This window comes from Oryzias latipes, chromosome 3 (genome assembly GCF_053564925.1).
Source record: "Oryzias latipes strain Hd-rR chromosome 3, Olatipes_Hd-rR_3.1".
Classification (NCBI taxonomy): Eukaryota; Metazoa; Chordata; class Actinopteri; order Beloniformes; family Adrianichthyidae; genus Oryzias; species Oryzias latipes.
The window spans coordinates 18182628-18197497 of NC_136239.1; the positions used below are offsets into that span (position 1 = coordinate 18182628).

A 14870-nucleotide genomic window follows, 5' to 3' on the forward strand; every position below is an offset into this window, starting at 1 on the left:
CCACCCTGAGGAACCATGAAGTAGTGATGGTAGAAATGCCTAAATTTGAATGGAGTATTTTCATCTAGTTTTTAAATATTGGTATTTGGCTGCAGGGCATCAATATCAGAGGACTTCTATCGTTCTGTCTGTGAACTGTGCAGTGGAAGGGTAAATTTTCCATTTTGTCTGTACTAAAACTTAGCCAATCAAAAGCTTATATAGCCTTCAAACATTTTAAAGATTACTTTATTAGAAAAAACTATTTTAAAATGTATAAAAGGATTTTTATGCGATGAAAGCAATTTAAGAAACATTTGCAACCTCAAGTTGAGGTTATTATGTTCTAAAAAGACATAATTGATTTGATTTCAATTGATAAGCTCATAGTTTGATTTGTTTTGATTTAGTGTGGATTCATTTATCAAGTTTCCAATGCCAAACCAATTTTTGGTTACTTATGTAAAAAAAAGTCAACTTTAAGTACACTTTTAGTAGGCCTATAGAATAAGTTAATATTGTAGTAGACCTACAGTTAAAGACCCACTCCAAAATTTTGATCTGGTTTTTGGTGTTTTTAATATGATATCGTAGCATTTTTTCTTGTCATATGGAGAACATATAACAACGAAATTAATCTTACAATTGCATTTCAGAGTATTTATTCAATCATTACGAATTAGGAAAAGATGAAAAACAAAAGCCATTTGAAAGATTGTAGCAGTGACACAGAACCTATGCAATTGATGAGCCACAAGCTTCCTTCTCCACTCCAGTCTGATGCATCTACTTGTAGACGACTAGATGCGTGGACGTTTTTGTTTTTCTGGCTCAAAACCGGACGGCTGGATAGCTCCGATACTGCTCGCCCTTTTTGTTGTACCGCTAATGCTACGTTGGGGTGTGAAGGGCTGTAAGATAGCGGGAGAGCGTATAAACAAATAGATGATGGGAAGTGTGGGCAGGCTTACACTTCGCCAACAGTCCCGCCCCTAACCCAGAGAAGATTTTCGAATGAATCACTGCTGCTCTGCAGAGACTATGTCCTAGAAAACGACAGATTATTTGTTTTGCCAAAAATCTGCATGATCCTGATTAAAAGACCTCTGGGAATGCTTTAAAAATAGACCAAAAGATGATTGGAGTGGGACTTTAAATACAAGTAGACTACTTTTGCTAGGATAGGAGAGAGAAAAAAAGCACAGATTTTAAAACATTCATGTTCATTCTTGTCCGTTTACTCCAAAGAAACTTAAACCCAGATGAATTAGTCAATTTAGTAGAATGAAGGTCGAAAGAAAAAAGGGAAAACACGCGTTTTTTATGTATTTCCTTGAGTATAAAGTTGTGTATATTTGAAAACTTTAGGAATATTTTCTGGAGCAGACTTTTTGGGGGGTGCAGCCAGCAGAGCTCCTCTGGCTCCTGGCTGCGTCCTCCTCTGGTGAAAGTCTAAATAAAGCGGCGGCTCTCCCCCAGTGGAAACAGCGCGGAGCGGCAGGAATGCACAGCGGACAGCAGCAGCGTCTCCGTCAGACGTGACGTCGCCGGCGCCCCGCTGAAAAACTCTACTCGGTCAAAGTTGTCCAGGAGGGAGAGAAGGGGCCCAAAACATAGCCGCGGTTCGACCGGAAGTCCCGGAATGTGCGGGCGCGCGCTCCGCGGCTCTTCACTCCGTTATCGAAATGTTGGAACGCTGCGGCTCCGCGACGCTCGTGGCGGTTTTTTGTGCGGCCGTGCTCCTGACGAGGAGCTGCCGGGGTGTCAGCGGGGAGGACGAGGAGGTCCTGGAGGAGAAGCAGCTCGTGGTGCTTAACAGTAAGTTTATCGAACTTCTGGGGGTTCGAGCGCGGCGCGTCGGCTGCGCGGAGCGTCTGCACCGCAGCATCCTGTCATTTTCCAGGTTGAACGTGGCACGCAGTTTTTGCTTCAGCGCCCCCCCCCCCCACCAACACCACACCCCCGATGAATCTACTTATAACCCAGAGCGAAGGCTCTCATTTTTTATTTTCTAAAGGCTCTTATTTTGTAGTTAAGACATTCTTTCATCCATTCATCTTCTTCCGTTTATTCCCTTTCGGGATCACGGGGCTGCTGGAGCCTATCCCGGCCATTTGTGGGCGAAGGCAGGGGGCATCCTGGACAGGTCACCAGTCTGATCTGTGTCGCAGGGTTGGTAAAGACATGAAACCTGTGTATAAAAAAGAAAGCAGGGAGTAAAACACATTAATGAAGTGAACTTAACAGATTATTTAATTAAAGCATCACTGGGTATTTATGATTTACATATGATATGTTTTAAAGATAAGTACTTATTGTCAGCAAAAAAAAAACAAACTTTTATTAGTTAATTAAAATCACAAAAAGAAATTTCATTCAAATATTTATTACAGGTGTGATGCCCCCTCCCCCGTCAGATCCATTGTCCTCCTTTTCAAATTATAATTAGGCAAGTGACCTCTAACTCATCTAAAACAGACCTACTTGTTTGGCACTTTCCATACAAGTATGGTGTAATAAGTGTAATATATGAAACACAACATTACAAATAGAAACATTTGCACAAATGCAACAAAACATAATACAAAGAAAAAAATAAAGGGACTGGCAATACTAAAACAACTAAACAGGCTGTATTGTGGTGCAGTGGTTAGCACTTTTGCCTCACAGTCAGAAGATCCTGGTTTGTATCCCAGCTTTGTGTCTATGTGGAGTTTGCATTTTTATCCTTGTGGGTTCTCGCCAGTTACTCCTGTTGTTCAAAAACACACTCAATATTTTAACTGATGACTCTGAATTGTCTGTATAGGTGTGAATTTGACTGCGTGGTTGTACGGGCCTGCCACATGTTCAGGGGATCCAGGATATATTGTCTTTCGCCCAACAGTGGCTGAGATAGGCTCCAGCAACCCTGGGATACCATAAGGGAATAAGCAGGTTTAGAAAATGAAAAGATGGAAAACAACAAAACACCAATATAATGGAAAAAAAAGCAAACAACATGTTTGATTGAAAAAACAAAATAAAGCTAAATATCACATTCAGGAAGTTGGTTTAAAAATTTAGAGGGGTGCCTTGCTTAATGTGAGAAGTTATAGATGACATTTAAGGGTCTTTAGATTTAAAGTGAATATCCTAATCCTCTGCAGTGCAGAGATAGAGCAGTTCACTTCTGACCAGATAAGTGCAGGTTCTATTCCCACCTTGGCCACCTACCACTGAACCCCACTTTGCTCCGGGTGAACGCTGGCGACATGTATTTCTGCAGAGTCCCTATACCAGTGAGTACATGGGTTGAATGGCACTTGGGACTCTAAAACACTTTTAAAAGCCTTAATCAAGGTAGTTTATAAGTACATCACAAAACTTAGTTTTTGAGCTTATTTTAAGGATTTTTTAAGTACCCTTAGAGGTATATGTAGTCCTATCCAGGAATCACTATTCTTAAAATTTCTAATGTAATATTAATCAAATAGAAGTAAAAATGATATATTCAAAAACCTATTGAAGTGTGAAAACAAAAGTAACTGGTGAAAACGTTACTGAAGGACAGAGAAACTGTTTGCACTTTTGTGATTTAAAGTCTAAAACCTATACAATGAATAAAACACATCCTGGGATTTCTATATATTAAAATAAAAAAACTGAAAACACTTGAATAAAAAGGAACATCATGTTTGCAGACATTTCAACAGCTACAAGGCTTTGGTTGATGTGTAGAACAAGTGAGAGATTCATAGTATTAGATTTTTAATGGGACCCAAAATATGGTTTTCAAAAACCTGTTTGGTGTTACCAATTAGTAATACTGGATATTGAACTTCTGCTTTCCTTTTTTAATAGATACAACACGATATGTAAGAGCCAGTTTTTTTCTAGGTTTGCATTAGAACTTGGTTTTGTTTTGTTTTGTGTACATTTGTGTTTTATTGCAACCTACAGTATATTTCAGTCAACCACTGCTGGCACTGAGGAGTTTATAGAAGCATCAAGGTGTCAGTGTACTTATAGTTTTTGGGTCATGGGAGGTCACGCAGTTTTCACATCTTCATTTGGTTTCTGTGTGTCGATACCATTTTTTTAAATTATTATCCACATAACTTTTATGTAATAGTCTCAACCCTGTATTTTGTGGCCAAAATCATTAAAACTTAAAAGCCTGTTTCACCTGGACAGTATCCTTCCTGTGTGTCACTTCCTCCAACCAAAAAGCGACTAAAAGCAGGACTGGACTATCCACCAGAACAAGTCTCTCCTATTTTTAAGTAAAAATAGTTAGAAGTACGTTTTACCACATTACAGCTATTCCCCAAAGACCACAAACATTAAGTCTAATGTCTGTCTCTGACTTTTCAAAATACTGTTTCAGGGGATGCTAATGCATTCATAAGGTTCTATACTCAAAGCTGATCTGTAAAGACTTATTAACAGAAATCTTTGTACTGGTCAATGCAGATTATTACATTTCTCTACAATAATCTTCAGCTATAGATATTGTACCAATAATTCTGTTTCATTTATACAGCACTGGCTCACAACCAGTATTGTCTTGAAGTGCTACAGCAAAAGCGACATATGTTAGAAATCCCTTTACCTATTAATAATAATTGAACCCAGAGCATACAGTATGTTTCAAACAAGGACTAGGTTATTTTAAATGTGTGCTCACTACCTCAATAGGTGACTAACAGATTACATCTAGGCCTAAAGGGTTTATGTCTTAAAACCCTTGCTATTATTTTGATTTCTAAAATAAATGTTAAAACAAAATTAGATTAAAAACAGCCCAGTGAAGCTGAGTAAGAGTATTGTTCCTTCATCATCAAATTACTCAAGTAATCTTCTCAACGTTAAACTTCTCTAAGCAAGGGGTGCGTGGTGGGGGGGTGGGGTGGTGGTCTGGCTTGGCTTGGGGATGTGGTCCCTTTGCCTGTGCCGGGGGGGGTTGGCGGGGGGCCCTGCTCGGGGGGGGGGGGGGGGGGGGGCAGCGGCGCCGGATAGGCTGCCCATCTGCACCTGGGGCTGGGATCGGCCCTTCCCTGGCTCTGGGACGGGACGGGACAACCCTCTCGGGGCCCCCGGTCGCTCTGGGTGTCATCCGCTTCGGCTGCGGGGTCTGGGGTGGGGTGGGGTGGGGGGCTTGTCGGCCCTGTCCTGTGGGGGGGCGTTCTGGGGGGGAGGGGGGCCCATTATTGGTACGGGTCGGGGGGGCTAGCGGGTCAGGGTCTCCGCTGAGGCAATCAGTGGTTGCCTCGGCCGGTTGGCCTCCTCGGTCCCGTCAAGGCCTGACCAGAGCTCCTCTAGGGCCGGCATCTGGGGGTGGGGGCCTGGGCTTGCTCCGGGGGGGGGGTGACACTTTCTGGCTCCTCTCTCTCTGTGTGGGGTGGGTGGTGCCGGGCCTGGGGTGTCGGCGCCTCCGGGGGTGGGGCCCCTGGGCTGGGTGGCCCTGGCCCCTTTGCTGGGGGGGGGCTGGAGGACGGCTGTTTGACCACCGGGGGACAGTCTACCAGCTGTCCCCAACTTATCCCCTTCCTCATATAACCTCATATTAGGGTGAGGGGGTGGGGGGTCTAGCCTGCGATGCGCCTTGGGGGGGGGCTACTTGGCAGTGGCCCCCCTCCTATGGTTGCCGTATGGAGTGGGCCCCCCCTCTCTCGGTTTTATTTGCACCTTAGACATGTAGGGTCCTTGGTAGGGGGGGTGCTTGGACATCACTGCAAGCAAGCAGCAGATGTCCTCCTGGCACCCTACCCGCCAATTTTAACCACACCTTAGACATTTAGGGCCCCTTGGTGGGGAGAGTGAGGGGACATCACTGTGAGTAATCAGGAGATGTCCCCTTAGTGCCCTACTCGCCAATTTTAACTGCACCCCCCTTAGTACACACACCCCTCCCCCTTCAATATATACATTCCAACATAAACACGCACACATGCACACACACACCCTCTCAAACACACATACACGCACACACATTTTGCAAGGAAGGTGGGACCTGGGTCCATCTGTCCCCTACCCCCGTCCCTGGTGGGGGGTGCGGGCCCCTTGGCGATGGTGGTCGTGTCCCTTGGGTGCCGGCTCCCTGGGCCCGGCGGTGCTCTCTCCGCACGGTGGGAGGGTTCATATTACACCTGAGCTGGGGGTGTTCGTGTCCCTGGGGGGTGGGTCCTGGTCCTTGCCCCTGAGCGCTGGGCCCCGCCAAACTTCCAACATGGCCGAGCCTGGTCGGGCCATATTTATAACACCCCTTGTGGGCCGACCCTTTTTTCCCCGGGGTTCCCCCCTCCTGGGCGGGGGCGGCGGGCCCCTGCCTTGCTCCTCCCTGGACCAACCATGGGCCGGGTGGGTGGCTGCCTGGAGTGCGGAGCGGGTCTCCCTTGGGGGGTCCTGGCTCGTACCTGGGGTTGGGGCGGGGGGATGCCCGGAACTCCTGGGTGGTGGTGGGGTGCTCGTCTGTTGCTGTGGGCGTCCTTCTCCGGTGGGGCCCTGCGTTGGGCTCTTCCCGTGCGGCGGGGGGGCTGCTTTCCTGGCTGGGCTGGGGCGGCGCTCTCTTTCCCTCCGCGCCTCCCTGCTCTCTGGCTCTGGGGGCCTCGCGGCGGTCCTGCTGGCCCTGGCCTGGGTGGCAGTCTTGGTCGCCCGGGGGGCGGTTGTTCCCTGCCTGTTCCCGTGTGGCGTTGGGGGAATTCCGGCTCCCGCTGCTGCTGCGGCGGGGGTCTGGGTGTGGGGGTGGCTGGGCGCTCCTCCTCCTTCTTTTCACATTCCACCATCCATTTTAGAAGAACATAAACACTCACCTGAGCACAGGTGTTAGCTCACCTTTGCATTAATAGTTTGCATGATTGAATGAATGAAAGATTTCACACTAGTTGGTTTAAAGGCATAGGTATGCGTTAGTGAACACTATCTGTTTTGTGAAAATGTTGACATGTGAACATTTTTTGCAGCTAGCAGGTGTGTTGATAGTATTTGAGTGTGTGTGAACAGGCCCCGCCCTTTTTGTACTACATTTGAACCGTACCATAATGATAAACAACCAGTAAACCTGTCTGCTCTATGCTGCTTCATGGTCTTACCCCCCCCCTCTCACTATCACCCCCCCCCCCCCCTCTGACATCCCTCCCTCTTCTTCCCTTCTTTCCTTTTCCGTCCGGTCCAACACCAAAGATTTTCAATCATGGTTGAAATGAATAAAGTTTGGCCTCAATTACAAAGGGGGTTTATTCAGTCATACCTTTGGTTTGTCTGAAGATTAATAACCCCTCTTGTTAAAGTAAAATATGTCTAACACTAGAGGCCCACAGCTCTTATGTGTCTGCTCAGCTGTTGGACAGGACAAGTAAAAAAGAAAAGAAAAAAAAATACTTCTCTAAGCAATGTAATTAGAGCTGAGCTAATGTAATGATAGAACCAAGTTTGATTTAAGTTTAGAGCTATGTTAGGATGGCATGCTCTTTTTAATCATTAAAAAAGAGTAACATTTGGAATTGTAATACATCTTTAACTGTAGCATCATGTTGCTAAAAGTAAGGAAAGGGTCACCAACCTAGTTAGAGGCTTCCAATATGTTCAAAGTCTTTACATTTTTGATTTTGTCATAAAGATGACTTAATCTACTCTAGCAGAGTCTGCAAGTAAAAAAACATACTGGTAGTCATGACCGACTGAAAATGCATAAATTGTCCCCAAACATTTCTGAATGACTATGACTCAGAGCTTTATAGCAGAAAGTCCAGCTATGGATAAAACACCTCACGCTCTTACCGACTTTGTTTTAACTGTAGCTGGAGATGCTAAATCAATTCGCGAACCTTTAACATGCTGTGGTGTCTGTCTGGAACAAAACAAAGCTCACAGCTTATTATTTAGTCACCATAGGGGAGCTGGGGGGTGACTATAGTGTTCCACAGCTGCTAGAAGAAAATGCACAGCAATTGATGAAATAGCAGTAGACGAAATTTAGATGTCAATTCTTTGATCAGACAAACAAATCTAATTATAGACATTATATATGAAGTTATATACAGTTATGAAGTCTGAGCTTGTGTTTGGATTCACCACTACTTCCCTGTCAGTGTACTGGGTGTTCACCGTTTTGTTAGGGTGTCCAAATCTACTAAATGAAATCCAGTGCCCTGGAAATTTCCCAGAAGTCTCAGCAAAAAAACTAGTGTGCATCAATGCTCACAAGATTGGGAAATATAGACCACAATGCATTGCATTTGAACCATTTGTCATTCGAAAAAGTGTATGTACCTATTTTTGTTTTATACATTATCCGGAACACAGTGGATTCATAAATAGTCTTTATGAAAAGTTTACATGTATTTGGTTTTTGCTTTGGCAAATGGGTGATATAAAATTTTATGTTAAAAAAAATGAATCTTTTTCTACAGCTTCATTAAAAGTCAAAAGTTAAATATTTTTAGCGTTTCACATATGTTATTTCTAGTAGGAATATCCACTGTGAAAAACTTCCCATCGCAGAAGGCTTTTGGTCAATCACACTTCTGACCTTCTTTAATAAACTTATATAATTTAAATAAATTAAATTCCAAATGTTAGTGGATCAAGTGTCAAGAACATTTTTTGTATTTCTGCTGAACACTGACACCCTGGTCTGGTAGGAAGCAAAATAAAAATCCTCTGTTTTATGTCACTCGTCACTCACTCTATGTTTAACTCTATCAATTTGTGGGACTTTGTGTTCACAAAGTTGGTTGAAAATCTACTTTCACAAGGAGATTCATCATTAAAATTAAATTCCAGGGACACGTCACAACAAAACGTTTGAGTCTTTCAGGAGGACTCCCTAACATATGGTTAATTTTTTATGATAACAAAAAAACATTGCCGGATTATTTTTATGATTTCTAAAACCAGCTGAAGGCAACTGTCTGCAAAAAAGAAAAAAAAAAAGGAAAAAAAGTGGAGTTGTACTATACAGAGCAACCACATATTGACATGGTGCTCTTGCTGCAACCCAGCCAGTGGCTGCTCCATGTCTGTGGTCCAGGCTCCTTTAATCGCCAGTCTTTCTCTTTCATCTCTTTTTGCTGTTTCTTTCAACTTTTCCTGACACTTCCTGTTGTCTTCTTATAGACATGTAAGGTGGGGAGACGTGAAGTTTAAAGCTCTGTTGTATTCAGCCACTGATCAAACCACCTGCCAATCCCAACAATCCACCTCTTAAAGCTCCAATAAAATCAAAACAGCTGATTTCACTCCTCTCCCTCTCAGTGGTCATAAACAACAATTAGGGCAGTAAAACCAAAATGTAAATATGTTTATTGTAGGTCTGAATTGAGAGTCGCTTCACTCTGAAACCCAACATTTTGGGTTTCCTGATTCATGTCTAGTTTGGGAAAGGAAGTAGAGGGCTTGATGCAGACTTAAAGACAAACTAAGAATTATGAGCAAAATCTGGTTAAAAGAAAAAGAAATCTTGTGCAGTGTCCTTAATTTTAGATGAAAAACATCTCTAATAAAATAACAACAATATAAACAACATCTTTCAGTTTACACAGTGATACTGTTTTTTCCTCCATCGTATCTTGTTCTGCTTTTGTCCAGAAAAAGGCCTGTTTATTCTGGAGAGCATCCTGCTGAAGCGCTGCATCAAGGCGGATCATTCTAGCCTGGTGCTGGAAGACTGTCAGCGTCCCACACTCCGCATGCTGTGGCAGTGGGTGTCTTCTCATCGCCTCTACAACCTGGGCACAGGCATGTGCCTGGGCCTCGACATTTTGAACACCACACACCCTCTTGGCATGTTTGAGTGCGACAAGGCCTACACCATGATGTGGTGGCGCTGCCGTGGCAACACGCTGTACGGAGCGTTCCAGTGGAAGGTGACTGGGGCTGGACGACTGGTGGTAGTGAAGAAAAGCGATTATTATGAGTGGAAAAGGCACAGAACTCCCAGAGAAGGCCCCTGCTCATATCCATATGAAGGTGACCTTTGTTCTTTATGCTATAATTTAAAATCTCCCACATCAGCACTTCATAGCTACCCAAAAACCTGACCAAAAGGAACAACTTTGAATTTAAAATGACTCATTTTATTTACAGATATACACACTTTGTTGGGAAATGCCAATGGAATGCCCTGCGTTTTTCCCTTCAATTACAACAACAAATGGTATTCTGAGTGTACCACTGAGGGCCGGGAGGACAACCTTCACTGGTGCTCCACCACTCCTCGCTATGACCGGGATGAAAGATGGGGCTTCTGTCCGGTGAAAGGTAAAGCAAACAGAGCAACACATTAAATGAGTGGCAGGAAGTGATACTAGAGTATTGTGTCCCCACAATATCAACACGGCTGGAAGTGTGTGAACGGAAGATGCCTCACTTGATTTTTTTCTTTGTTTTAAATGTGTGTGTGTAGCTACGCTCATACCGCCCGCGGCAATGTGCGACCACTTTTATTGAAACGTTTATGTAAATGCTTGTAGATGCACATTTCAGGTTCCGTGTTTCGAAACTTTTACTTACATTTAAGATGGTTTTCAGGTCCTAAAACGCGCAGCCATAGAATGCACTTTCACTTTAGAATGCAAGTTAAACCAGGTCGAATTTTGACCAATCTGGGACTCAGTGATGTATGGATGGTGTCCCTTTTAATTCACGGATGTGCCAACCGTATGAAAATTGAAGAAGGAGAAGAAATGAATAAATTGAGTTTGTGTTTGGCTTGAGTTCTGTGACATCAAGTCTTTCATTTATCGGACTAAAGCTGTGAAAGACAAAGACTCATGAGATTGCCGCCGCTTCAACATTTCGCACCTAGACTCTTCCAGCTCTCGTTGGTGGTGGACATGCACTAGTTAACATTAGCAAAAAGACAAGAAGAAGAAGCCCCTCCCTGCTTGTCCAGCGTGAACACCATGGGCTAAATGTGCATTGAAGAACCTGCGTTCAGCTCGTCTTGATCACGTGTTACATGCTGTAGGTGTAGCTTGATGCTCCACCTGACTATTTCCTCTTTGAAATTGCTCATAGATTCCAGTTGTGAGCGCTTCTGGGAATCAAACCAGGAACTGCAGGCCTGCTATCAGTTCAACCTCTACACAATCCTCACCTGGAGTCAGGCCCTCGCAACTTGCCAGGCTCAAGGTGGAAATCTGCTCAGCATCACCAGCATGGCAGAGCAAAAGTACATCAGAGGTAGGCGAGCAATAGCAAACACATGCTGGCAGGCTCACTAGAGAACTGATCAAATGTTTATGTTTGTCTTTGTTGACTACCGGTAAAATGATTAGATGTAGAAGTAAAGTGAAATAAAACTGATGGATGACATATTTACAGTCAGGACCATAAATATTTGGACAGAGACACATTCTTTCTAATTTAGTTTCTGTACATTACCACAGTGAATTTTAAATAAAACAACTCAGATGCCATTGAAGTGCAGACTTTCAGCTTTTATTCCATGGGTTGAACAAAAAGATTGCATAAAAATGTGAAAAACTAAAGCATCTTTTAAACACAATCCCTTCATTTCATGGGCTCGTAAGTAATTGGACAAATGAAATAACTGAAAACAAAATGGTCATCACTAATATTTGGTTGAAAATCCTTTGTTGGCAATGCCTGCATAAAGTCTTGAACTCATGGACATCACCAGATGCTGGGTTTTCTCCTTCTGAATGCTCTGCCAGGCCTTTATTGCAGCGGCTTTCAGGTGCTGTTTGTTTGTGGGCCTTTCTGTCTGAAGTTTAGTCTTTAAGAATTAAAATGCATGCTCATTTGGGTTAAGATCGGGTGACTGACTTGGCCATTCAAGAATATGCCACTTCTTTGCTTTAATAAACTCCTGAGTTGCTTTGGCTGTATGTTTTGGGTCGTTGTCCATCTGGATTATGAAACGCCGCCCAATCAGTTTGGCTGCATTCACCTGGATCTGCACAGACAGTATGTCTCTGAACACCTCAGAGTTCATTGGGCTGCTTCTGTCCTGTGTCACGTCATCAATAAACACTAGTGTCCCAGTGCCACTAGCAGCCATGCACGCCCAGACCATCACACTGCCTCCACAGTGTTTTAGTAATGATGTAGTGTGCTTTGGATCATGAGCTTCTCCACGTCTTCTCCATACTTTTCTCTTGCCATCATTCTGGTAGAGGTTGATTTTGGTTTCATCTGTCCAAAGAATGTTCACTTGGTTGGCTGTTGTGAACAGGTTCCTCTTCACCATGGGAATGATTCTGCAATCATCCACCACTGTTGTCTTCCTTGGACGTCCAGGTTTTTTTTTTGCGTTCCTGAGTTCACCAGTGCTTTCTTTCTTTTTCAGGATGTACCACACCGTTGATTTTGCCACTCCTTATACTGTAGCAATTTCTCCCATGTTTTTTTTCTGTTTTCTCAGCGTAATGATGGCTCATTTCACCTGCATGGAGAGCTCCTTTGACCGCATGTTGTCTGTTCACAACAAAATCTTCAAAATACAAGCACGTGTCCTCTAATCAGCTCCAGGCCTTTTATCTGCTTCACTCATAATGACATAACAAAGGAATTTCCCACACCTGCCCATGCAATACCATGGAAGTCAATTGTCCAATTACTTACCAGCCCATGAAATGAAGGGATTGTTTTTAAAAAATGCTTGAGTTTTTCACATTTTTATGCAATCTTTTTGTTCAACCCATGAAATAAAAGCTGAAAGTCTGCACTTCAATGGCAACTGAGTTGTTTTATTTAAAATTCACTGTGGTAATGTACAGAAACAAAATTAGAAAGAATGTGTCTCTGTCCAAATATTTATGGTCCTGACTGTAAATTTTTTTTAGCTTAAATATCATTTCTGAGTATATTTTTTATTTGCAGGTGAAAAAATTACAGTTTATAAAAGCTTGTGGCTGAAGCGTCTGGCAGCATTCCGATGCTTCCACTTGTAGAAGACTAGGTCCATGTATGTCTAGGGGTGTGAAGATGACGTTTTTTTTTTTTAATTTTCTGTTGTTTTTTTTAAGTTCTGCATATGGTGCGTGGAACTATAATAAACACATTGAACACATTCATCTTTGCTGATAATTTACTTTTTCTGCTAGTCTTGTGTTCAGACTTCAAGGGTTTCTGGGGGAAACCTTTTATTACTGTTCTCCTTCACTCCCTGCGTGCGGCTACCACTCCCTCTACGCTGCACGTACTCCCTCTTCTTACACACACACGCGGTTTCAGCATCCTCATTGATTCTACAACAGAGTTTCCGTCTCGCGGGGAAATACGACAAATTTACTGCGTTCTAATAATTCATTTCCATTACATGCTGCCTGCGTTCTTGAGTGCGCGACACGGCCGCCCACCGGAGGATTTTGTGTTGGGCAGCGGCGGGGGGGGGGATATCATTACATGTTTTGTTTGGGAACTTTTTTGTGCAGCGCAAAGTTACGTGTCTGTAGTAGATGTCTGTACCAGAGAGCACAGGTGAAGGCTCGCGTGCAGCTCGAGAGCGGCCAGCTGCAGAAGAATCAACACGCACCTCCAACACACTTGTGTGCGCTCCTTCTTCCTACACACGCAGCGCACTGACACACACACACACATAGTCATTCTACAACACCTATAAATTTAATTCATTAGTTAGATAGGTAGTTGTTAGTTGTTACTGCAATTTGTTTAAAGAATACTGTATTGTAATTGTATTCATTTGCGACGTGGCCGCCCTGGGGACTTTGTGTTTTGGGGGGGGGGGGGGGGGGGGGGGTAACCGCGCCCCCTGCTGGTTCATGTTAGGTTGGGAGTGTTTAAGGGCTGTTAGCTAGCAGGAAAGAATGTAAATAGATAGATGACGGGAAGTGTGGGCGGCGTTCCTCCATGCCAACAGTTCGGCCCACAACTCAGAGTCGAAATTTTGGTGAACTACTACTGTTTTGAAAAAACAATGTTCTAGAAAACCTCACAGGTTTTTTGTGGCTTAAAAGGTCACAATCATAACTAAAAGACCACTGGAAACACTTTCAAAAAGATCAAAAAATGATTGAAGTGGGAGTTTTAATCAGAAAATTGGTTATTCTTCATTTCCTAGTTTTCTATCCAAGCTTTTCTTATAGACCTATCTTTCAAATTAGCAAGATTAGTTTCAGGAATGTATGGTCTCAATGCATTTACAGTTTGGTTTCTATAACAACAAAAGTCAAATAAACAGGGGGCAGCCCCATGACCCCGAAAGAGACAAATGGGTTTAGAAGATGAATTAATAAATTTCAGTTAGAATCAAACCTTGACACCAAAAAAAAACTTCTGCTTGTCCCATAAAATGTTGCTCTGTTATTGAGTGATCACATCCTTTTATAATTACTTTAATTTCTTGGATAATGTACTAACCACTTTACAATCGTTGGAGTTGGATAAGATCTCTTGATGGGTTACTTTTTTAATTTGGGTTAGATCGGCTTTCCAGTGTTGGGACAATGGTGTGGATTGGGCTGAACCACCTCAAGGAGGGACAGGGGTGGCAGTGGTCTGATGGAGCGCCTCTGTCGCTGGTGAATTTCATCCCAGGTACAGATCAATTATCTAAATCCTGATTCACTCCTGCTCTGTAGTTGGAAGAATTGCAATTTGCTTCACATTTAGCAGAGATTTACTATTTAATAAAACAAGAATTGAAGCATTTTTGGAAGATTAGATGGGTAAAGTTTGTGGCAGCTTCAACTATGAAGCATTTAAACCCTGCCCTCTGATCCCATCAGCTCTGCCTGCCAGCCCCCTGCAGGTCAACAGAGAGTGTGGAGTCTACAACTCAGCCTATGACGAAAACTGGCAGAGTCTGTCTTGTGAGTCTGCTCTGCCTTACATCTGCAAGAAGATGCCCAATGACACCCGCAGGGCTGAGCCTCTAGGTAAGCACAGGAGGTGCAGGCCACATCTGCTGTCAAGTTTCTCAA

At 43.5% G+C, this 14870-nt stretch overlaps 1 protein-coding gene across 1 annotated transcript in view; it reads left to right on the forward strand.

The window, feature by feature from the left end:
* Positions 1–1455: 1455 nt before the first annotated feature.
* Positions 1456–14870, forward strand: part of pla2r1 (phospholipase A2 receptor 1) — a 33256-nt gene continuing 19841 nt past the window's right edge. Inside the window, exons 1-6 of the mRNA XM_023953360.2 lie at positions 1456–1797; positions 9550–9930; positions 10048–10221; positions 10981–11145; positions 14371–14484; positions 14676–14825. Of these exons, the coding sequence (XP_023809128.1) occupies positions 1665–1797; positions 9550–9930; positions 10048–10221; positions 10981–11145; positions 14371–14484; positions 14676–14825 (1117 nt within the window). The 5' untranslated portion in view covers positions 1456–1664. The remainder of the gene's footprint in view (positions 1798–9549; positions 9931–10047; positions 10222–10980; positions 11146–14370; positions 14485–14675; positions 14826–14870) is intronic.